Genomic DNA, 24,232 nt, shown 5'->3' with positions numbered 1-24,232 from the left:
TTTACAGGGAGTAAAGGGGGAGCAGCCAAGGCACGGATGATGAGTGGAAGTAATAATTGCTGTTTGTTCTGAGCCCTTGCTGTGTGCCAGGCGTCGTGCTGAGCAACTTGCGTGGCTCTCCCGTGCCCCCACAACGGTCCGGGGAGGTAGGTGTGGCGACTTTGCTTTTTGCAGTGGGTGCGGACGTCCAGAGGTGCGGAAACGTGGTCAGAGGCACGGCGACGGTAAGGGGCAGGTATCGGGTGGAACCCAGGCCGTGTGGCTGCTAGGCCCCCAGCCTGTTTCCGTCCTTGGGCCGGCGCCCTGCGCGGCCCCAAGGGCGCCGTGGCCCCCGGAGCACGGGTCCCCGGGGGGCAGCGGCATCAGCCCGAAGAGGCCAGCTGCTGGGCGGAGTGCGGCGGCATTTGTGCTTGAGCCACTTGTGGGCTTCCAGGGAGACGCGGCTTGGAAGTGGGATTGTGACAAAGGACACGAAGGGCTTTGGGCTTCCTTTCTACGAGTGTGCACACGGAAAGCTGATGGATGTGCCGCCCTCAGAGCTTCCGGAAAAAGTAGAGAGAAAGACGAATAAGTGCATATGAACGTGGACGGTGTTCCTTCTCCGATTTGATGCTCGGCGCGATGGTGGGAAATTCCCGGCAGCCTCAAGTTAGGATCTGCTCTTACATCTTGAAGCCTTTTCTCCCGCATTTCGTTTATGGGGCAGACTTGAGAAAGACCTTTGGGAAGACAGTTTAACTTCCTCGTTTTGCAGTTGGAGAAAAAGCGGGTTAGAGCCATGAGTTTCAGATGTCGCCGGCATGTGTGGGTTGAGATGTGAAGTTGGGACGGAAAGGATGGTGCCCAGTTATAATATATAAATTTAAGCTCTGGAGCTTATGCTAGGTGAACTACAGGTGATTGAGGTGTGTTGGAAGTCTTTCCCTTAGGGCAGTTGGAATCTTCTGTGGATGAAAACCTCTCCACGTTCAGTTCAGTTATTTCAAGTCTACTATTGGGCTCCTTTGTATATACGAGTATGGAAGATACCTTCAAAGATGAGCATATATTTGCGACTTTTAAAAGCCAGTATATTCCCTGGCTTTAGAAAATCGTTGCAGGTCCCGGACATTACTTAATATCACAAATGTCTCTACTTGAGATAAAACTAGTAAGTTTTGGCACTAGCTCTTCTGAATTAGTTTGGCTTGGAATGGCTTTCAACCTTTTTTTTTTTTTTTTTTCTTTTTAGAGCCTTTAAGATTAGTTTTTTAAGAAGTTTTTGCAGTCAGAGGGAACACAAAATTTCCATCCTTGCAAGTAAGTTAAAAAACTACAAGGAAGCTTGATATCTGTAAGTGTTTCCATTTATCCAGTAGTTTCCATGTTTCTTAACAGAAAGTAGCAATAGATAAGGGATCAGAATATTGTATGGCCCAAGTTCTTAAGTTGGTGTTGCCATAAATAACAGATTGCTTTAGAATATAACATTGTTTTACGTAGAATGTGGCCTTCATGTAGCAATTCTAGTTACTTTTATTTAGATGGATTACATTATTGACTTAACATTTTAGGCTTCAACTTTTAAAACATAATGACATAGGTTTAAACTGTTAACTTGGTGTCCACTAATGGTGTTACTGCTCGGAGTAAAATATGTCAGAAAGTAAAATATATCAGAATGAAATTTCCTTGTGCAATAGTAGAGAGAATTTTGATTCTTTTTCAGATATTTCTTAGCACGTTCTTTCCCTCAGGTGAATGGTTATCAGTTGGGTAGGAATATGAAAACTGTGGTACTTTACAGTAGGTAGCCTGGCATATCTCCTTTGCACGCATTTATTATGAACAAATGAAGCAGACTGTAATAATGGAAGACTGGTGTGCCTTCCTTCTGCCTAGCCAAGTCAGGTTACTTTTGTTATTAAATCCTTTCTAAGTTTTTGTACTTCAAACAGATAGAAAAGTAGGCAGTTCTTTGTTCTTTATTTAACTCACATTGTTTGCTGTTCTCAGCTGACAGTCTGCTAAGGGTGCATCAGAAGATTTGGTAATATTTGTTGCTGACCTATTTCGCAGTAGTTCTTTTTCTTGTAATTTGATTTTAGTTATCTTAGTACTTTACCTTGAAAGTAAAGGGTAGAGGTTAGTTTAAGGTGGTTTTTTTTTTAAAATAATTTATTTATTTATTTGACAGATCAAAAGTAGGCAGAGAGGGGGAAGCAGGCTCCCTGCTGAGCAGAGAACCCGGTTTGGGGGGGGGATGTGGGGGATGTGCTCTATCCAAGGACCTAAGATCATGGCTTGGGCCGAAGGCAGAGGCTTAACCCACTGAGCCACGCAGGCACCCCAGTTTGTTTTTATACGTTTGTGAATTGTATATGGTTCAAAGGATCAATGGGGCAATGCTAAAAGATGAAATTTAATATAAAACCTGAATTCCTGATGAATCTTTTTTTTTTTTTTGCTAGTTTAGTAAAATTACTTCTTAGATCTTTCAATATTTTGTAATTGGGTTGTTTTAAATATTTTAGAATTCTTCAGATAGGCATTATATGCTCATTGGAAAGGGACAGAGTTGTTGGAGTAGGTGGGGATAAAAAATGTCTCCCCCTTCCCCCCGCCCCCCAACAACTAGTGGGAAAAACCTTTAGTTGCAACACTGTCCTCCCAGCCATGGAGTTAAATTTAGACTCAGCAATTGTAATCTCACTTGTAGTTGGTGATCACACTGGTGGTTAGTTAGGTTTATATATTTTTAAATCTCAAAAGTCACCTTATTCCTTTTTTTAAGTATTCTTGGACCTTGTATTTGGCCTTGGTGGGGAAAGCTGAATTGCAAGCCAGGTGGTAAAGAGCTAGGAATAATCTGCGCACGAAGAGGGGGCTTTATAAGACAGAAAATAATTAAAAAATTTTCACAGGTTGTGACCTTAATAAATGTCTTTAGGTGACTTTGATAGATTTCTTGTTTTGTCCTCTGGCAGTTAGTCATGTTGTAATATTGTTTAGCTGTTCAGCTTGCTGTATTTCAGTTATTTTATAATAGTTATTTTTAGAGATTTATTTATTTTAGAGAGTGCAAGTGAGCTGGGGGCGTGGAGGGGGAGGAGAGGGGCAGAGGGAGAGAGAGAGAGAGTCACAAGCAGACTCCACAGTGAGTGGAGCACCACTCAGGCTTGGTGTCTCACACCCCGAAATCAGGACCTGAGCCAAAACCCCAGAGTCAGCCGCTTAACTGACTGAGCCACCCAGGTGCCCCAGGTATTTAATAATTATTAAAGTAAATGTTAAGAGATGGTTCAGAGAAAGGGGCTTCCTAGATGGGACAGACTTCCACTTTGTAAGGCTGTCATCCTTGTGGCTTTTGAGTGGCTGTGTAATAGCATCATTGTGGATTTGTATAGTTCTTTTATGTTCTAAAAGTGCTCTTACATAGCTTAGTAATCTTATGTTTTCACTTATAAAGAGAATTGAAGCTCTGAAACCCAAGTAGTTGTCTAAACTGTTTTGTAAAGCTTATGTATGTAGTAGGGGACTGTAGACCGTTATTTGCTAGCTATTTCCTTATTCAGAAAAGTTTGAAAGATTCAGAATCTGGAAGGTATGAGTGTGACAACTACTTAACTTTCCAGGCTTTCTTAGGCTGTGTCTCAAGTATGCCCTGTGTGTGGACTCTATGGCTTGCACGGTACTGCCTCGTCCATATATGGAGTGAGTCATGCTTATTTTATTCTTCGGGTTGCAATCCAGGGGTATCTAACTTATTTTGCTTTTTTACTAATTCTCTTGCTCACACTGTTCCAGTTTTGGCTCTTGTGGCCTTTCATGTTCCCTGTTCTTGTTTTGTTGTTGTTGTTGTCTTTAGCATTTTCTTTATCAGACAGTTAAGGCTCATCTTGTATTTTGCCTTTGCCAGTCCTAGAGTCAGCCATTTCTCCAAAGATTACCATGAAGAATTTTGAAGGGAAGTGACAGGTGGTAAATGTGAAGACTTTAGAAAATAGATAGAATAGTAGATCCAGTGACGATGATACAAGCGAGCACATGACGGGGGGAAGGACAGAGAACAAGCAGACTCCCTGCTGAGCAGAGAGCCTGACTCCTGAGGTTTTGGGGCTCAGATTCCAGGACCCTGAGATTATGACCTGAGCTGAGTTAGACACTTAAGCTACTGAGCCACCCAGGCACCCCGTTAAATTTTAATATGATGTGAAGCATGATGTGAGGTTCATTTTTTTCTGTAGATATGGATGTGTAATTGTTCCACCATTTGTTGAACAGAATATCCTTCTTCTATTGGATTATCTGCACTTAACATTGAAAATCCTAGTTGTCCATATATGTGTTTGTATATTTCGTAACCATTGTGTTATGTGGTTCTGTTGTCTGTTTTTACATCTAGACTATTTTAAAAATAATTGTACCTATGAACAATATCTGATGTTTTTGTGTGTACTAAAAACACTTCTAAACATGTTCAGAAGCATACAGTACGTATTTGGCAACTAACTTTTTAATGTAATATTTTTGAGATCTATTTCATGCTGACTTTGACTGCTATAAATAGGATGAGTTTATGTCTTGGTTTCCCAGGGACAGTCCTAATTCACTCCAGTTAACCTGGCATAATTATAAATAGTACTACTTTTTAATCTTTTAAGTGCCCCATATGATTATGTTAGATACAGAGGTTTGAATGTTAGGCATAAACTGCACCTTAATCCGTTACCTGTTTGACAGACACATAGGTTGTTGTCTTATGTTTTAGAAATAAGGTGGCTAATTATTTGAGAAATTATTTCTCAAGTTGATGTCTTGTGTACACGGGTGAGTTTCTCATGTACAAATCTAGAAGAGAATTGCTAGATTCATTGAACTTTTGGATTTTATAAGATAACTGCAAAATTGTTCTTCCCTGTGGTGGGAGCAGTTGACACTCCCTTCAGTTTCACAGGTTCTCTTTTCCCGACTTCTTGCCAGTGTTCGATATCGACTGATACAAGTTTTTTAAGATTTTATTTATTTATTTGGGAGAGAGACAGATAGCGAGAGAGAACCCTCACTGGGAGGAGAGGGAGGATGCGGCTCCCCACTGAGCAAGGCTCAATATCAGGACCTTGACTTAGATAACCTGAGCTGAAGGCAGCCACTTAACCAACTGAGTCGCCCAGGAGGCCCATGTCTTCTTGACTGATATATTTTTTTTATTTTTAAAGATTCTATTTATTTATTTGACAGAGATCACAAGTAGGCAGAGGCAGGCAGAGAGAGGGGGGAAGCAGGCTCCCTGCTGAGCAGAGAGCTCCATGAGGGGCTTGATCCCAGGACCCTGAGATCATGACCTGAGCTGAAGAGAGAGACTTTTTAACCCACTGAGCCACCCACTGATACTTTAATACTTTGGGGATCTTCCCTGTGGAGTGATAGATTTTATCGTTTTATTTTTAATATTTAAAATTTATTTTATTTTTTTTTAGGATATTTTATTTATTTGACAGAGAGATCACAAGTAGGCAGAGAGGCAGGCAGAGAAAGAGGGGGAAGCAGGCTCCCTGCTGAGCAGAGAGCCCGATGCGGGGCTCGATCCCAGGACCCTGAGATCATGACCTGAGCCGAAGGCAGAGGTGTTAACCCACTGAGCCACCCAGGCGCCCTTAAAATTTATTTTTAAAGATTATTTATTTAGAGCATGTGCCAGTGCAGGGGAGGGGCAAAAGGAGAGGGAGAAAATCTCAAGCAGACTCCACACCTAGTGGGAGACCAACTCTGGGCTGGATCCCGTGACCCTGAGATCATTGATTTTTGCCAGAGTAAGCTGTACTATTAATTGAGGTGGATTATGGTTGGTCTTCATGCTTCCCTGCTCTTGGAACATAAATGCTCACAGCTTTTTAGACTCGGTTAAAGGAAGCACACTTGACATTCTTTGTGAACTTTAACAAAATTATTGATGGAAATTTCTTTAAAGTTGTCATGCAGTTTGGTAACTTGGGATTAAGTAGACGTTTTGAAATTTAAGAGTAATTCAGAAATCAGGGTGAATCCACAAAAAAATGAATCAGTGATTATGTTAATCTGAGAGATCATTGACATTTCCATTAAATGTTATTTTACTGTAACATTTATCGATGGTGTTACATGCTTTTCGGATCAGGTAAGAAAAGGATGAAAATTGAACTTTTCATTCCATGTAGGTAACTAATAATTCTGTTACCTTAAACTTTTTTTTTCTGTACTGTACTATAATCACGCTTTCATTGTTTGCTCTGAGGAATCCGAATGCCAATGGTATTGTTGGAAAAATGATAGTGTTATAAGCCAAAAGTGAATTCTTTCCTAAAATTGGAAAACTTCAACAGAAAGTTTTCTGATACAATCCTTTATTTATTTATTTAAAGATTTTATTTATTTATTTGGGAGAGAGTGAGTGAAAGAGAGCATGAGAGGGGAGGTCAGAGAGAGAAGCAGACTCACCATAGAGATGGGAGCCCGATTCGGGAATCGATCCGGGAATCGATCCGGGACTCCGGGACCATGACCTGAGGTGAAGGCAGTCGCCCAACTGACTGAGCCACCCAGGCACCCCCTTTATTTTTTTAAATAGGATCTTTGACATGATCTTTTCTTTAAAGTATTTTATTTATTTATTTGACAGAGAGAGATACAGTGGGAGAGGGAACACAAGCAGGGGCAGAGGGAGATGGAGAAGCAGGCTTCCTGGTGAGTAGGGAGCCTGACAGGGGGACCTGATGCCAGGACCCCGGGATCATGACCTGAGCTGAAGACAGACTCTTAATGATTGAGCCACCCAGGTGCCCCTGATACAATCCCTTAAAAAGGCAAAGTAAATTGGGACACCTGGGTGGCTCAGTGGGTTAAAGCCTCTGCCTTCGGCTCAGGTCATGATCCCAGGGTCCTGGGATTGAGCCCCACATCGGCTCTCTGCTTAGTGGGGAGCCTGCTTCCCCCTCTCTCTCTGCCTGCCTCTCTGCCTACTTGTGATCTGTCAAATAAATAAACAAAATCTTCAAAAAAAAAAAAAACCCAAAGTAAATAGATATCTAAGACCAGTTTGAAGGTGAAACTAAGAGAATGCTTAGCTCTAGACCTTAGCCCTGCAAGTTCTGAGAAAGTAACCAGATAAAACTTCCTGCACATGAAAAAGTTGAAATTGGATCATCCATATTGCCTGCTAGTAAATAGAGGGAGATGTTGTATGGTCCTCAGATTTGTGAAGTAGCCCACTCATACTAATTAAAAATCACAGAGTGGAGTTAATTTATGGAATTACAGTTCTAACTGATTTTAAAGATCTGTTCAAGAGAGCTAAAATAGGTAAGATAACTAAGATAACATGCCACTAGTTATTGGATGTTGGTACCTTTTGTCGCATTTTTCTTCTTACTTTAAAAATAATGCATGTTCTCCCCAGGACATTCCAGCAGTACAGAGGTGTGTGAATTTTATTGTGTGTGTGTATGTTTTTTAAAAGATTTTATTTATTTGACAGAGATCACAAGTAGGCAGAGAGGCAGGCAGAGAGAGAGGAGGGGAAGCAGGCTCCTGTGGGGATGCCTCGGGGATGCCGCGGGGATGCGGGGATGCCGGGCTCCATCCCAGGACCCTGGGATCATGAACTGAGCCAAAGGCAGAGGCTTTAACCCACTGAGCCACCCCAATTTTATTGTTTTTACCATAGCACTCCATTATATACGTTATATAGAGTGTAACTTCCCATAACATTACAAAGGTGAGTGCTTCTTATTCCTTTCGTTTATGTATGTTTTTGTATTTGTTTGTTTTGCATTTTTACACCTTGCTATTTTAAAATTTTTTAATACAGTTTATGCATGGGTAGTTCCGTAATATAAAACTAACCTTCCCCCACCCCAGATGTGGTTAGTGCTCTGTTTTTAGTTTGCTAGTGTTTGGATTAAAGTGAGATGAACATTTTGATTTACTTTCTAGTAGCTTTTCTCAAGGGAAATACTCCTCATGGCTTTGATGAGTAAAGATTGTTTCAGAAATCTTTTTAGTTCAACCACTTGTTTACCTAGCATTAGAATAAAATAGTGTTGTTTAAAAGGAAAATAGGGGTGCCTGGGTGGCTCAGCAGGTTCAGCCTCTGCTTTCGGCTCAGGTCATGAACCCAGGGTCCTGGGATTGAGACCCAGGTTGGGCTCTCCGCCCAGCAGGGAGCCTGCTTCTTCCTCTCCCTCTGCTGCTCCCCCTGCTTGTGCATGCTCTCTCTTCTCTGTCAAACAAAATCTTTGAAGAAAATCGTCAAGTCAACTTAGAAATTCTCTGAAAAGCTATTGTTACATTAAGTGCTTGGGCATCTAAGGTACTCTGTACAAAAATTCTTACTCTCACAGGAATCCTGTATTTTAGTACTGCTAGCAGAATACTTAAATAGTCTTCTGGGGATAGAAAAGGGTGGAATGTGTAAAAGTTTTCCTTAATTAGAGTTAGTTAGTTTTATATTAATAGTAGTAACAGCTAACATTCAGTGCTTACTATTCAATAGACAGTTCTTGCTGTTACAATTTCAGTTTTACAGATGAAAGAACTGGGGGCACAGAGATTAAGTTATAGCCCAGGGCACAGCAAGTGAATGATGTTGGAGAATTTTTCACCGTGAAAATTGGTTAAAGAAAAGTTGGGGGGTTCTTTTTATTGTATCTCATATATGTTTTCACTATTCTAAACTAGAGCACTCAGATTTTCCTTAGACTTGGATGGTTCAATAAAACTGTCAAACTGAAGGTCATGTTTAGTATCTTTCCCTCCTTAAGGATTTCTTTTTCTTTTTTAAATTTTATTTATTTAAGGACGGTGTGCACACACACCTGTAAGCAGGGGGAGGGAAAGGGCAGAGGGAGAGAATCTCAAGCAGACCCTGCACTGAGTGGGGAGCCTGATGGCAGGCCTCAGTCTCACCAACCTGAGATCATGACGTGAGCCAAATTCAAGAGTTGCACGCTTAACTGACTGAGCCTCCCAGGCACTCCTGAAAGCACTTTCTATATAGAATTTTGAAGGTGTAATTTAGAAATGATGTAATTACAAAATTTAAGGATTCCGCTTGAACAGTTTTTCTATTGTATATTTATAATCATCACCCTGAAACAGTTGACCCTTGAATAAGATGAGTTTAAACTCTGGAGTCCACTTGTACATGGATTTTTTTTTTTTAATAATAATACAGAATGGTGTTGGAAATGTATTATCTCTTTATGATTTTCTTAATATTTTCATTTCTCTAGCTTTATTGTACAAACACAGTATATAATACATATAACATACAAAATGTGTATAATTTGACTGTTACTGGTTAAGGTTTCTGGTTAGCGGTAGGCTATCGGTTAAGTTTTTGGGGTGTCAAAAGTTAAGGAATTTCAGCTGTGGGTGGGGGGGTGGGTGCCTGCCCCAAACTGGGAGGGTGGGTATTTGAGGTCAACTTTACACACATTTCTCTAATGTATGTCTCCAAATATTCAATTATGTTAAACCATTAAGATAATAAAGGAAATGTTGGAAACTTGGTAAATGATAGGGATTTTAGTGGTGTCTTCAGAATTAATAACTGTTAAGAAAAATCTACAAATGAGGTGGAGATCAATTTCGCATATAAATTTTTAGCTTTACTTTTTTCTTGGCTTTAGGGGGATAACCAGAAATAAAATATTTGTAATGGTATAATCAAACCAATAAGCTTTCTTTATTCCTTTAATTTGAATTATATAGGTAATCTCGAAGGAGGGGAAAAGAGAAGTTTTAGAGGTGGTCTACAAATTATAATTTTTATTATGTTTGATACACAATCTGGAGAATTTTTATTATATTGCATAGTAATACTGGGTGAGAAAGTAATATTTGGTAAAATGTCTTTTAGTAATTTATCTTATAATGAGACTACTTGACAGTATCTAAGGATGCAGTTAGGTTGATATTACTGGTCTGGTAATGACATTTGTAGTATTGACTGGGAATTCAAGAGCAGATGGTGCTCAAGAGAAGTAAGTGTAACTGGAATAGAAAAAGAGGGGTTTGCTTAATGTGTACTGTATTTGATTTGTCTGTCTTGTGAAGGTTCCCTTTAAATTGCTTTTTATATTGTGCATGTATTATATATTTTGGATAATAGAGGGAAGCAAAACAAAATACATAAAGAGGCTGAACATTAGAAAATTATTAGAATTATTAGAAAATATACAAGCACAACTTAATGGAATGAAAATGATACTACCAATTTCTGAAGAATTGGGAGAGCTGTCTTCCACTTGTGAAACTAGTGGGATCTGGGAATGTGATGGAATCACATTGGATTTTTCCTTCTATTTGAGGTTGGGTCAGATGTTAGTGATTTTCAAAGAGTAGCCAATCCCTTTTAAGAAAGGAAAATTTATATGGGAACTGTAACATATATTTAAAAAGCGCAGTTGCTCTGGTTTATATGAAGTAATGGGAAATATTAAAACTTGAAAACCACAGGCTTAGATGACTGTTAGTATCTTCTACTGTCCATCCGTAGCTTTGAAGTTCTGAAAAATTAAGGATCAGTAAGAACATCTGAAATTACCTTTTTTTTTTCCTCTGGGACTGTGAGCCACACAAGAAATAAAACAATTTCTCATTCTGCCTTAGTCTAAGTAAAGTTTAAGACCCAAGATCCAGATTCTTGTTACTGATATTCTCTTAACTGTGCTTGCAGGTAAACTGCTCTCCAGTATGACCGGGAAGGTATTTTGTATTGATCTAGTGCCTGTAATCTGGAGAAAATACAGACTGACCTTGAACTAATTGCTTAGGTTTTGGTGAAGAATAATACAATGCACTAGATAAGGATAAACAGATCTCTACAAATTGTTCAGAATTGACCAATCAGTCTGTTTTGCCTGTCCTTTGAGAAAACTGAAGTAAAATTTCTTGCCTCTTTTATACTGAAATTGATCTGTACATGTCCTCTGTTTACCTGTGTGTTTAACTTCAGGATGATTTTATCTCCTCAAATGAAAAGTTGGATTGTATCTCATGGCAGATATTTTTTCCAGAAAGTTTTGTTTTGATAATAACTGATAGTAATTGAGGACTTACTGTGTGTGTGCCAGCTGCCTCTCTTAATACTCATAGGTAATAAGGATACTAACTTTAAATCATCATGATTTTGAGGTGTTGAGATTATTTTGTTGAGTAATCACATTTTGTTTAACTCATCCATTTTCAGATTATTTTCGGTGTCATCATGAAGTAAGCTCAGAATTTTTAGATTTTTGTGGTTCTTGATTAAAGATACTAAAAAATTTCCTGATTTAGTTAGACTAAAAACGTGAACGTATGTGCCTGTGTGTCAAAATTTATCAGTCTTGAATCTAATACTACCACAAATAAGAATGTGTTTGGATGGGACGCCTGGATAGCTCAGTCGGTTAAGCAGCTGCCTTCCACTCAGGTCATGATCCCAGGATCCTGGGATGGAGTCCCACGTAGGGCTCCCGGCTCTCTGGGGAGCCTGCTTCTCCCTCTGCCTGCTACTTTCCCTACTTGTGCTCACTTGATCTTTCTCTCTCTCTGACAAATAAATAAATAAAACCTTAAAAAAAGAATGTGTTTGGAATCTTAAAACCAGAATGCTCTTAATTGGGTTTAAAAATACAGAGAAGTTAACGATAGGGTGCATGCTGGAAATATGTACCTTTGATTTACTTATATTCATTTTGAAGAAATAGACTGTTGGGAATAATGAATTCTTTATCATGAATCGTCCCCTTCCCCTCACTATTCATCTCATTGCAATAAATTTGACTAAAAATCCTGTCTGTGTGAGTTTTATTTGTTCTTATGGTTTTTATTTTTTAAAACCAAGAGCTGTTATTGTGCCTTGTTGTACTTTGAGTTGGTTTTATTTAAATGATTATATTTCTTCCCCTGCCACCTTTCCTCCTTATACTTGATATTTCACATTGAACATACCTGACATTTTTTTTCCCCCCAGGTTGAATTGACCAAAGCAATGGTTATGGAGAAGCCTAGTCCCCTGCTGGTCGGGCGGGAATTTGTGAGACAGTATTACACGCTGCTGAACCAGGCCCCAGACATGCTACACAGGTAAAACCTTATTTTTTACCCTGTGGGTACTTAATACTACTAGAGTCTCTTAATGCATCATGCACCGTGTAGGGCTGTTGCATAATAGTGCTTGGTACATAAGAACCGGTAAATAATTTCTGTTAAAATTATTTTTAAAAAAGATTTTTAAAAGATTTATTTATTTATTTGAGAGCGTGAGCCTGCACAGGTGCTAGCAGGGGGAGGGGCAAAAGGTGAGGGAGAGAATCCCAAGCGGATTCCCTGCTGAGCGTGCAGCCCGTGGTAGGACTGTCTCATGACCCTGAGACCATGACCTGAGCTGAAATTGAGAGTCAGATGCTTAATTGAGTGAGCTCACCAGGTATCCCTAAAATCATAATTTTAATTTTTTTTTTTTTTAAGATTTTATTTATTTGTCAGACAGCGAGAGAGAGAGAGCACAAGCAGGCAGAGTGGCAGGCAGAGGCAGAGAGAGAAGCAGGCTTCCTGCTGAGCAAGGAGCCCGTTGTGGGGCTTGATCCCAGGATTCTGGGATCATGACCTAAGCTGAAGGCAGCTGCTTAACTGACTGAGCCACCCAGGCGTCCCTAAAATCATAATTTTAAATAGATAAATACAAGTAGAAAGAAATTAGACTAAGTTACCTAAACTTACCCATTATCAGAAAAACAGTATCTGAGAATGTAAAGGTATATTTATGCTTTTTGTTTTTTTTGTGCTGTTTTTGATGAATCTTGAATATTTAGTGAATGTGTTGAAGACTATTCCTGTAATAATATTTTTGTGTTGATGTGCTTTTAAAAATTGGGGAAGTTCGGTGGAAATGGTATAGGCTTGTAAATTAAATTTATGAAGTAAACATGGAAAGTTTAGTAAAAACCATGTTTGCAATTTTTTTCTCTATATGCAGATTTTTTACATACTGTCTTTTTTAGCTTTTCTGCTTGATAATCTGGGGTCCTCCTTAAGGGTACTACATGTATTAACATTAATTTTAGCATCTCATCTTATAGAGATGTAGCATACTTTAATCCCCAGTGATGAATTTTTCTTGGTTGCTTCCATTATTTCCTCTTACAGTCTTGCATTATACAGAACTATAAATATGTCTACTTACGTGGACTTATTAGAATGATTTCTTGTTTCGTTTCTTTTCTTTTTTTTTTAAGATTTATTAGAGCAAGAGCGTGCGTGTGCTTGCAGGGACAGAGGGAGAGGGAGAGAGAGTCCTAAGCAGACTCCTTACTGAGTGTGGAGCTGGATGTGGGGTTCCATTTCATGACCCTGAGATCAAGACCTGAGCTGAAACCAGGAGTTGGACATTTACTGACTGTGCCACTGAGGCGCTCCTAGAATATTTCTTAGAGTTTCTAAAATGTGTATTTGCTGGACCAGACTATTTTCCTCTATACTTTGACGAGCTTGCGTGTTAGATACTACATGCTTAGTGGGTGCAAAAGGAAATTTTTAAATTTGAGTCCTTGCTCTGAAAATGGAAAATACCTCGTATTCTTTTAAGGCTTTCCAGTTTTCCAGTTTAACGTGTTTCTTATAGGTCTTTACAAAAACCTTTAGTAAAGCGTTGTTAGGATAACTTTATTTTGCAGATAAAGATGGTAAGGGGTTAAAAATTTGCTTGTGTTGACATGACTGTTAACTGATTGAACAGGTTTTAAAGCTTTTTCCTTTTTTCTTTATATGTTTTAATGTCAGAATTTGATTCTGTGCCCTCAGGTTAGATAAGTTTGGAAATTTGAAAAGGAGCAGGAGTTGAAAGATAATTAAATCAATCAATATGTTTCTTGTCAATATTGATATATATTGATGCCCACACCTCTTTTTTTCGCATTTTATCTCTGAAGTACAGCTTAGGTACACAGGCATATCTCATTTTATTGTGTTTTGCTTTATGGTGCTTTGCAGATATTTTGCAAATATTTTTCAAATTTTTTCATTTTTGTATTTTTTAATGGTAATCTATGATCACTGATCTTTGTTATTATTATAGTTATATTGGGGTTCATGCCCATCCATATAAGACCATGAACTTAATGTTCAATAAATGTTTTGTGTCTTCTGACTCCTCCACCGATGGCTGTACCCCATCTCTCTCCCTATTCCCTGAGACACAACAATATTGAAATTAGGCCAGTTATTTAACCTTATTATAATTGCTTTTTACTGTTAAGTGAAAGGAAGAGTCCCATGTTTCTTCCTTAAAAGCTAGAAGTAAGCTTAATGAGGAGGGAATGTTGAAAGCTAGGATAGGCCAAAAGCTAGACCTCTTGGGCCAGTTAGCTAAGTTCTGAGTGCAAAGCAGAAGTTTTTGAAATTAAAAGTGCTACTGGAATGAACACACAAGTAATAAGAAAGCAGAACAGCCTTTTGTGGATATGGAGAAAGTTTGAGTAGTTTGAAGATTGAACAAGCCACAACATTCCATTAAGCCAAAGCCTAATCCAGAGCAAGGCCCTTACTCTTCAGTTCTGTGAAGGCTGACAGGTGACACAGCTGCAGCAATAGAGTTTGAATCTGGCAGACATTGGTTCATGAGGGTTAAGGGAAGAAGCTGTTTCCATAAAATGAAAGTGCAAGGTGAAGCAGCAAGTGCTGATGTGGAAGCCGCAGCCAGTTGTTCCGAAGATCTAGCTAAGGGAATTAATGAAGGCGGCTACACCACACAACAGATTTTCAGGGTAGATGAAACAGCCTTATATTACTGGAAGTGATTCATGGGAAGATGTCAGAATATCAAGATGAACAGGAGTGAAGAAGTTGATTCCAGCCCTCATAGATTTTCACGGGTTCAAAACTTTAGTGGCGGAAGTAACTGCAGATGAGGTGGAAATAGCAAGAGAACAAAAGAAGAAGTGGAGCCTGAAGATGGGACTGAATTGCTGCAATAACTTTAAGACTTTAACAGATGAGGAACTGCTTATAGATGAGCAAAGAAAGTGATTTCTTGAATGGGATCTACTGGTGAAGATGCTGTGAAGATTGTTGAAATGACAACATGATAGGTTATTACATAGACTGAGTTGTTAAGGTAACGTCAGGATTAACTGAAAGGATTAACTCCCAGTTTTGAAAGAAGTTCTGTGGGTAAAATGCTATCAAAGAGCATCACACACTGTAGAGAAATTGTTAGAAAGGACGAGTCAATTGATGGGGACAACTTCATTGTTGTCTTTAAGAAATGGGCACGGCCACCCAGCCTTCTGCATGTTCCACCCTGATCAGTCAGCAGTCATCCACATTGAGGTAAGATCCTCCACTAGCAAAAAGATTGGAACTCACTGAAAGCGCAGGTGATGGTTAGCGATTTTTAGCAATATAGTGTTTCTTAACGTATGTGCACTGTTTTTATAGAATTACTATTGCACACTGGATAGTCTATAGTGTAGACATAACTTCTGTATGCACTGGAAAACCAAAAAAGTTTTTTAACTCTATTTATTGCAATATTCTCTTCCTTGTGGTCTGGAACCAAACTTGAAATGTCTGTGAGATAATGCCTGTAATGAAAAGTGGATTAGCCAGGGACGCCTGGGGGGCTCAGTGGGTTAGGCGTTTGCCTTTGGCTCAGGTCATGATCCCAGTGTCCTAGATTCAGGTCTTGCGTTGGGCTCCTTGCTCGGGAAGGGGTCTGCCTCTCCCTCTGCCTGTCTCTCCCCCTGCTTGTGTGTGCCCTCTCTCTCTGACAGGAAAAAGTGGATTAGCCATCACTGAACTGATTCACTGGCTGACTCACAGCCTTTATAACTTTAAAATTTGCAGGGTATACTTGGGGTAACTGTGGGCCCAAATCTGTCCTCTTTTTGGGAGGGCAGGCAGAATCAGGATGTCGAATGACGTGTATAGGTTCATTTGTGAAAAGTTGGATACCTGTAGTGTAGTTATCAAGAAATTCTAATAGCAGTTATCTCTGCGTTGTGGCACTTTTGGTTGTGTCTGTGTCAGGTTTTCCTGATCCAGTATTAAAATGAAAACAAAACAGTTGAGGATATAGATGAATTAAAGCTATGGGAACTTAAAGTTGGAAGCTCTTAATGCATCAGCAGAATTGTTAAATTACTTTTAAACCTCAACTGCATGAGTTACTGGGTTTTTATTTTATTTCACGTTAAGTAGGCTCTGTGCCCATCATGGAGCCCATCGTGGGGCTTGAACTCTCAGAACCCTGAGATCAAGGTCTCAGCTGAGATCAAGAGTTGTACTTAAATGACTGAGCCACGCAGCTGCCCAGTAACTGGGTTTTTTATGGAAACCCCTCACGTGCATTCTCAGATCTATAGAAGGATTGGACTCTCCAAGCCTATGAGAGGGTATAGATGGCCTTACCTGTATCCAAACTGCCTGTTGGCTTCTAGAGTGAAAACAGAAACTTCCTGACATGAACTAAAAGATCTTTCCCAATACAGTCATCCTACTCTGAATCTGGAGCTTACGTCTTGTAAAATAAGTGTTCTGCCTCATTGAACAATTCTGTTTCTGTTCATATGACATGAAGGAAGGGGGTAGATCTATGATTCTATACAGAGATGAAAAAGAAAACACATCTTGCTTTCAGGAGTCTGCCATTGAGGCAAGTGGGTACCAAACAAAAAATAAGTATCTAGTCTTAGGCTACTTGAAACTGACAAGAAAATTGTGTCTGTTTTTCAGGTTTTATGGAAAGAACTCTTCTTATGTCCATGGGGGATTGGATTCAAATGGAAAGCCAGCAGATGCTGTCTATGGACAGAAAGTAAGCATCCCAGGCTTTCTGCAGCTTGTTAACGCAACTAGAAAATAACCATACAATTGAGGCAGATATGTGTTTGGTAGATTTACTGATACTTAAAGATCAAATTTCCAAATTTCTTTTTTAGAAATTTTGGTATTCATAATGATTTGGTAAATATAGCCATTGGAAAGCTTAGAGTGTCATATTTGTTCACTTTGAATCCTGTAGTTTGAAGGTTTTTTGTTTAGGAGGTATTTTGTTTTAGCATGAGGATCATTCATTTAAACATTTTTTAGGTATGTCAATTCAGGACAGTTTTAAAAAGTTCAAGGTGGTTACTGGGAATGAACTGTTCTAAGGCAAATTTAGAGTATGGGCTGTGTAGTTTGTAATTTAAGTATGCAAATTAACTCTACTTGTGTTGTATCAGGAAGTTCTTTGTTGTTGGAAATTGTGTAAATGTTACATAAGTCATTAACTCTTGCTTTGATTCCTTAGGAGATCCATAGGAAAGTGATGTCACAAAACTTTACCAATTGCCACACTAAGATTCGCCATGTTGATGCTCATGCCACTCTGAATGATGGTGTAGTGGTCCAGGTGATGGGGTTGCTCTCTAATAACAACCAGGCTTTGAGGAGATTCATGCAGACATTTGTCCTTGCTCCTGAGGTATGAAAAAAGAAACAATGAGAGTTTGTACGTATCTTTTTAGAAACGATTCATTTTGAATTTCAAACTTAGAGAAAAGTTATAATAATAGTACAATAATTCATACTCCTTACCTAGAACCACTGCCAGCACTTGCCTATATGTTTGTAATTCTTTTTCTGTTTACCTGTCATTTTAATTCAAAATCATTTGAAAATAGGTTGGAGACATCAAGCCTAGTCATCCTTAGATAATTCAGTGAGCATTTCCTAAGTGTAAGTTATACTCTTTCATAACCATAGTACAGTTACCAATTTAGGAAGTACTGATGTTAATACAATTAGGATTCTGTAGCCCATATTTAAATTTTGGTATTTGTTCCAGTAATATCCAATGTATTTTTTTTTTCCTGGTCCAAGATTTAATCTGAAATTACACATAATATGGCTGTCATGTCTCTTCAGTCTCCTTCAATGTGCAGTAATTCTTTAATTTTTTGTTTTTTATGGCATTGACATTTTTAAAGAGCACAAAGTACTTTGTAGACTATCTCAGTTTGAATTGTCTATTTCTTTATGATTAGATTTAGGTTATACACACATTAGTCTTTTAGTGCCTCACATTAGGAAGGCACTGGATGTCATTTTAGTCCTATTAGTGATGTTAACAAGTAATGACTAAGTTAAGGTGATGGTCACCACGTTTTGCCACTGTGAAGGTAGCATTTTTATTTTTCTTACTACTAAATTGTGGTTGCTGTCTTTGAGACTATCTTGTTCTTCATCAGACTTTGTGTGCTAGTTTTGGCATCATTCTTGCTGGAGTCAGCTGCTACTCTGATGGTAATAAATGGTGATTATCTATTTCTATCATTTGGTATTAATTAGTTGGCATTTTACAGTACTCTGCCTTCTATCTGCTGTTATTTTTGGAGTCTTTGTTTATTTCATGGATTTAAACCACTAATTAATGTCTTTAAACCACTAGTTAATGTCTAAAATACCCCAGATCTATTAAGTCTGAGCTCCTTCAAGCTGGCTTCTGTTAATTTGTTTTGGCAAAGGGACCATTTCATAACTTTTGTGAAACAAGATGTTTCAGTCTCATCTTGGACTCTCCCTGCTCCAGCCCCAGCTCCTGTTTGGCATCTGCTATTTCTTCAAGGAGTCCTGGTTCTTTTTAGTTAACCGTGCTTGTCATGAAAGGGCCACACGTTTATGTTGAATAATTACATTTGTACTGTCTTTCTGACTGGTGCAGACTGATTGGAGTCAGGTCAGGGCACCTATCTGCATAAGCATGTGGAAGTGGCTCAGTAGCGATTAGATGTTTTCTCTAGCATTATCCTTAAGATAATTTTCTGTCTGGAATGATGAATCTAAAGCCCCAATCTTTTTACTGTTAGAATATACTTGATTATGTTTTTGAAAAAGATAAGGTTTCATTTTAGTCATGAGTTTTAGAAGATGGCTTAGATTATCTGTAGAATGAAACTTGATGGACTTCTAACTATACAAAGAATCATGTGGGATATGATTACCAGTTATTTCCAGTTAAAGTTCCTTCTCCTGTTAAAGAGGAAGAATCTAACATTATCTTAGTATGATGCATTGTTACATGAACTGTCTCAAAGCAAATACTAATACTCAAAGGTGTAAGATGGTATCTTTTTTTTTTTTTTTTTTGAACAAATGAGACAGAGTTAAACACTGAATAACTAGTTAATGACATAGTTGGATTTATACTCTGATGTGTCTTCTACCTAGTGTGGGCAGACCTTTCAGCTGTACCATCATTGAGTGCTTATATCAATATTGTTGGATACAGATTAAGGGAATTTTAAATACCTGCTGCAGTTGGTAGTATGTATTATTGTTCAAAAAATGATTTGAGGTGTGTGGCATCTTATATACTTAAGAGTTTGGATATTCGTCTGGTATTTTAAGGAAGCAATATATTTGACTGTGGTTTTTAATGACTATAATGTAGAGCAGGGTTTTTCATGGTGGTGTTAACACTTTGGGCAAATAATTTCCTTGTGGCTGGCTGTTCTGTGCGTTGTGGGATGTTTAGCAGCACCCTTGCTCTCTTCTCAAGCTTCAGTTGCACTCCCCATGTGAAAACTGAAATCTCTCCAAACACTGTCAAACGTCTTCTGTTGGTGCATGTTTTCCTTAGCTGAGAATCACTGGTGTAGGGTGGTTTGGCTTTTTGAAAGCCTGCTGAATAAATGAAAAGTTTTTGTTGGCATTGCAGGGCTCTGTTGCAAATAAATTCTACGTTCACAATGATATCTTCAGATACCAAGATGAGGTCTTTGGTGGCTTTGTAACTGAGCCTCAGGAGGGTAAGTTACTTGTCTAAAAAAAAATTTTTTTTTTGATGGCATGCAGTTGACTTGAAGAGAGTATGGGTTTCTTGAATGTTTTTATTACAGTCTATATTCTTCATTAATAACTTCTAATTGTCAAGATGGAGGAAGGGTCTGAGTTTTTAAACCTACGTGGAGCTAATAGGTTAGCTTTTTTCATGGAAGACCTAAAACTCTTTGGTAATAGGTAATTACTCACTGCAACAGTGTTAAGCATTTTTGCCACAATTTCCACAGGACACCATGAAGTCCAGATGATAACTGCATTGGAATGGGGTTCATTATAGGAGTGGATCCTTAAGTTTAAGGAATCAAAATCTTTATAATGGGCAGTAAACATACCTGCCCTGTGCTCTGGAGGGAGACACTATTTTTCTGAGGCTGTTTGCTGTATAAATGTTCTTAAAGGTAGTTTGAAACAAAGGGTAGCATTGCCCTAGTTGTAAGATGTGCAGATACATGAGAAACCCATGACGAATTGTCTGTAAACACTAATAATAGTCAGTATATTAGTGTTTTCTATATGGCTGAAATGAGTCTAAGTGCTTTATATTTATTGTGTAATACAGCAGGCTTATAAATAAGTACTTTAAGTACTGTTCTCATTTAATGGATTAGGGCACTGAGATGCAGAGAAGTAATTTGCTTGATACTGTATAGCTAGTTAGGTGGTAGAGCCTGCATTGGATTATGGACAATATGACCTCAGACTCCCATGTTCATAACCCAAACACTGTAATAGCCTTAGTTCTGTCCTTATAGCCTTTGCCATGATACCACCAAATTGCTGCATTTGCTTTATTTATTTCATTACTTCTTTCTATTTTAGTTTCGTATGTAAGATAAGTGATTCCATACTTCCATATAATCCTGTTGCTCATTACATAGACACCTCTTAATCCCCACCATGTATTTAACCCATCTTTCCACCCACCTCATTACTTCTTTGATAATGATGAGCATTGTGAAAGTGAATACAAAGCTGACCTTTGAACAACATGGGGGTTAGGAGCACTCCACACCCCCGCCCCCCATTGAAAATCCCAGTGTAACTTTTCACTCTACAAAAACTGAACTGCTAATAGCCCATTGTTGACTGGAAACTTTACTGATAACATAAATAGTCAATAAACACATATTTTGTGTGTATGTATTAGATACTGTATTTTTAAGGTAAAGAAAAGGAAATACTGTTAAAAACTTCTAAGGGGGAGCACCTGGGTGCCTCAGTCATTAAGCGTCTGCCTTTGGCTCAGGTCATGATACCAGGTTCCTGGATCTAGCCCTGAGTCGGGCTCCCTGCCCAGCAGGGAGTCTGCTTCTCTCTTTTCCACTCCCCCTGCTTGTGTACACTCTCTAGCTGTCTCTGTCTCTGTCTGTAAAATAAATAAAATTAAAAAAAAAAACCTTTATAAGAAAGAGAAAACACATTTATAGTACTGTAGTGTATATATTTGTCAAGAAAAATCTGCGTATAAATGGACCTGCACAGCTCAAACCCTCTTGGGCAAGGGTCATCTGTATTTGAGAATTAAATAAGCACTAATTTCTTGAAATTTGTTTTCTTACATAGAATCTGAGGAAGAGGTAGAGGAACCTGAAGAAAGACAGCAGACACCTGAGGTGGTACCTGATGATTCTGGAACTTTCTATGATCAGACTGTCAGGTAAGAAAAACTTTGTTCATCTGTCAGGAGCTGCATGAGAATTTGGTTGTCTTGTCTTCCCCTTTGTTAGAGGGGAGTCATATTCTCTCAGAATTATGCCAGAATAGAACAGTAATTTCTTAGAGAAAAGGTTTTCCTTTTGATTATCTGAGCTGAGAAAAATGCCATAACTTGCTGGCAGGAAGTGAAAAATAGGTTTTGGGATTTCTTATCAAGTATTTAATACATGAAGGCATTGCATCAAGTGCTTTGGGGGGCATAAATTTGTTCAAGGACTCAAAGATCAGGCATAAATTGATAAAAATTCAGACATGAATTAAATAGCAGTTAGTTTCATTAATTAACTCAGACACTAAATGTATGACTGTCTTAAGCTGTGTTTTTTCCTCTGCATCCAGAACAGAAATTTGTTTGATAGGAATAGAAATGAATATCTACTAGATGCCATGTGATATGAAACTATTGGTGTTAGTATTTCGTGATTAAAGGATATTTTTATGTATTTCTCAAGGTGTGGTGATGGAGTATAACCACATTACTCATCTGGGTTGCTGGTTGAAAATAATCTATTGTCCCACCACAAACATGCCAAATTAGAATTTCAGGGGGGAAAACTGCAACATTAACATTCCTTCTGATTTAAGAGCTAGTATTTTGGGGGCACCTGGGTGGCTCAGTGGTTTAAAACCTCTACCTTCGGCTCAGGTCATGATCTCAGAGTCCTGGGATCGAGCCCCGCATCGGGCTCTCTGCTCGGTGGGGAGCGTGCTTCCCCCTCTCTCTCTGCCTGCCTCTCTGCCTACTTGTGATCTCTGTCAAAGGAATAAATAAAATCTTTAAAAAAAAAAAAAAGAGCTAGTATTCTGAATCATAACTAATTTCTTTATAATGAGAGGCTTTTTTGATGGTAAAAATTGCATAATATAAAATTTACCTTCTTAACCATTTTTAAGTGCACTGTGTAGTAATGTTTATATGCGCATAATTGTGCAACAGATCTTTCATCTCGCAAAACTACAACTATACCCATTGGAAAACTCTTCTCCCCTTTCCTACAGCCTATTAATCTTATGTTATGTGTGGTAGGTAAATTGTGAGAGTTTTTGTGTTGTAACAGAAGCCATAATTTGGTTCATTTCGATTTATTTTGATGTGTTTGCTTATCAGAATTTAGCAAATCTGATTGCAGTTAAGATTTGGTCATTGAGTGCTCTACTAAAAAGTTGTCTTGTTTTAATATTCAGATACGGAATTCCTAGATTTTTTTTTGGAGAGAGGGAGCTATTTTTTGGTTCATGTCTCTATAGTTAATAAATACTTGGGAATTTCTTGCTAAATCAGTAGAGGCAGAATGATATTTCTCAAATTTTCCTATGAAAGCAATGACTTAGAAGAACATTTAGAGGAACCTGTTGCTGAACCAGAGCCAGATCCTGAACCAGAACAAGAACAAGAACCTGTGTCTGAAATCCAAGAGGAAAAGTCTGAGCCAGTACTGGAAGAAACTGCTTCTGAGGATGCGCAGAAGAGTTCTTCCCCAGCACCTACAGACATAACTCAGACAGTACAGGAAGACTTGAGGGTATGCAATGTGTCTTTATTCTTACTCTGTTTCTGGTTTATTTTTAAAGATCTTTCTTTTCCTTTATTATTGTTACATTGGCTTTTGTAGGCACATTTTATGGTTCAGTTACATATTGATCCATACCTCAGATAAGAGGTAAATTGCATATCATTTTATATATGTAACTGTCTTCCCCTCTCAAGGCAACTTGAATACTTTATATTAGAGCAGAAATTTCAGATGCTATTTTATCACCATATCCTTAACCTCTTATTTTTTAAATATTTTGTTTCAAATCGTGACTTGTTTCTTAAAACCAAGATAATGTATCTTTTTGAAAAATACCGTGGCACAATAGACTTATTCCTGCTTTTTTTCTGAAATCTAATTGAGGATAACTTTATAGTAGAAGTAGAAACAAACTGTGAAATGTAGCTATTCTTCTAATCAGAATACTTGATTTCAAAAATTTGAAACTTTTCAGTTAGTCCTGAGTCTCCTCAGGGTGATGATAACTGAAATCACAGAACCTTTACATTTGATGCTCTATGAAGGAATATATTTTAATGCTTTATATATGGGATCAGGGTTCTTATGCCATTTATCAGTTAATTCAAGTGCTTCTGTGCTAGGCGTTATTCTAGGTATGGGAACTATTGGTAAAACATAGTATTCTTGGTCTCTCTGGCAGTGATTAGGGGAGTAGGAAAGAGAAATGTGAAATGACCTCAGCTTGCAAGTAGAAAAGTAGGCTGGAATGGGAAGGTGCTGTTGTAGTCCTGGAGAGAAATACTGATAACCTGGGGTTAAGGTTGTGGCAGTGAAGATACAAGATAAATAGCAAGATTTGGTAAATTTGATATGGTTTGAAAAGGTGTTAAGGTAATTCTAAAGTTGATGTCATTGAATTGATGCTTGGGGGAATCATGGGAGGAAGAGCTGGTTTTGGAGGGGAGAATTTTCTTTGATTCACAAACCCGAAATTGAGTGAAAAGAGCCCCCCCCCTTTTTAAAAAAGATTTTATTTATTTGACACAGAAACAGCGAGAGAGGGAACACACACAGGGGGAGTGGGAGAGGGAGAAGTAGGCTTCCCACTGAGCAGGGAGCTGGATGTGGGGCTCAATCCCAGGACCCTGGGATCACGACCCAAGCCGAAGGCAGACGCTTAACCGACTGAG

General features: G+C 38.5%; 1 protein-coding gene across 9 annotated transcripts in view; it reads left to right on the top strand.

Annotated features, from left to right (window-relative positions):
* Positions 1-24,232, top strand: part of G3BP1 (G3BP stress granule assembly factor 1) — a 31,932-nt gene that overhangs the window by 732 nt on the left and 6,968 nt on the right. The window contains exons 2-10 of one of the 9 annotated variants that reach the window (XM_080803942.1): positions 175-224; positions 434-769; positions 1,232-1,299; positions 11,978-12,090; positions 16,738-16,819; positions 17,297-17,470; positions 19,706-19,796; positions 21,394-21,487; positions 22,868-23,069. In XM_080803942.1, coding sequence (XP_080660068.1) covers positions 11,996-12,090; positions 16,738-16,819; positions 17,297-17,470; positions 19,706-19,796; positions 21,394-21,487; positions 22,868-23,069 — 738 coding nt within the window. In that variant the 5' untranslated portion in view covers positions 175-224; positions 434-769; positions 1,232-1,299; positions 11,978-11,995. Of the gene's footprint in view, positions 1-127; positions 147-174; positions 225-433; positions 770-1,231; positions 1,300-3,614; positions 3,694-11,977; positions 12,091-16,737; positions 16,820-17,296; positions 17,471-19,705; positions 19,797-21,393; positions 21,488-22,867; positions 23,070-24,232 lie in introns of those variants that run through there. The other 8 variants (XM_080803944.1, XM_080803940.1, XM_080803943.1 and 5 more) reach the window with 8 other exon arrangements.

The sequence above is a fragment of the Martes martes genome (genome assembly GCF_963455335.1).
Source record: "Martes martes genome assembly, chromosome: 5".
In the NCBI taxonomy this organism is placed as follows: Eukaryota; Metazoa; Chordata; class Mammalia; order Carnivora; family Mustelidae; genus Martes; species Martes martes.
Note: the sequence above shows the minus strand (reverse complement) of the source record. Positions and strands in the feature narration are given on the sequence as shown.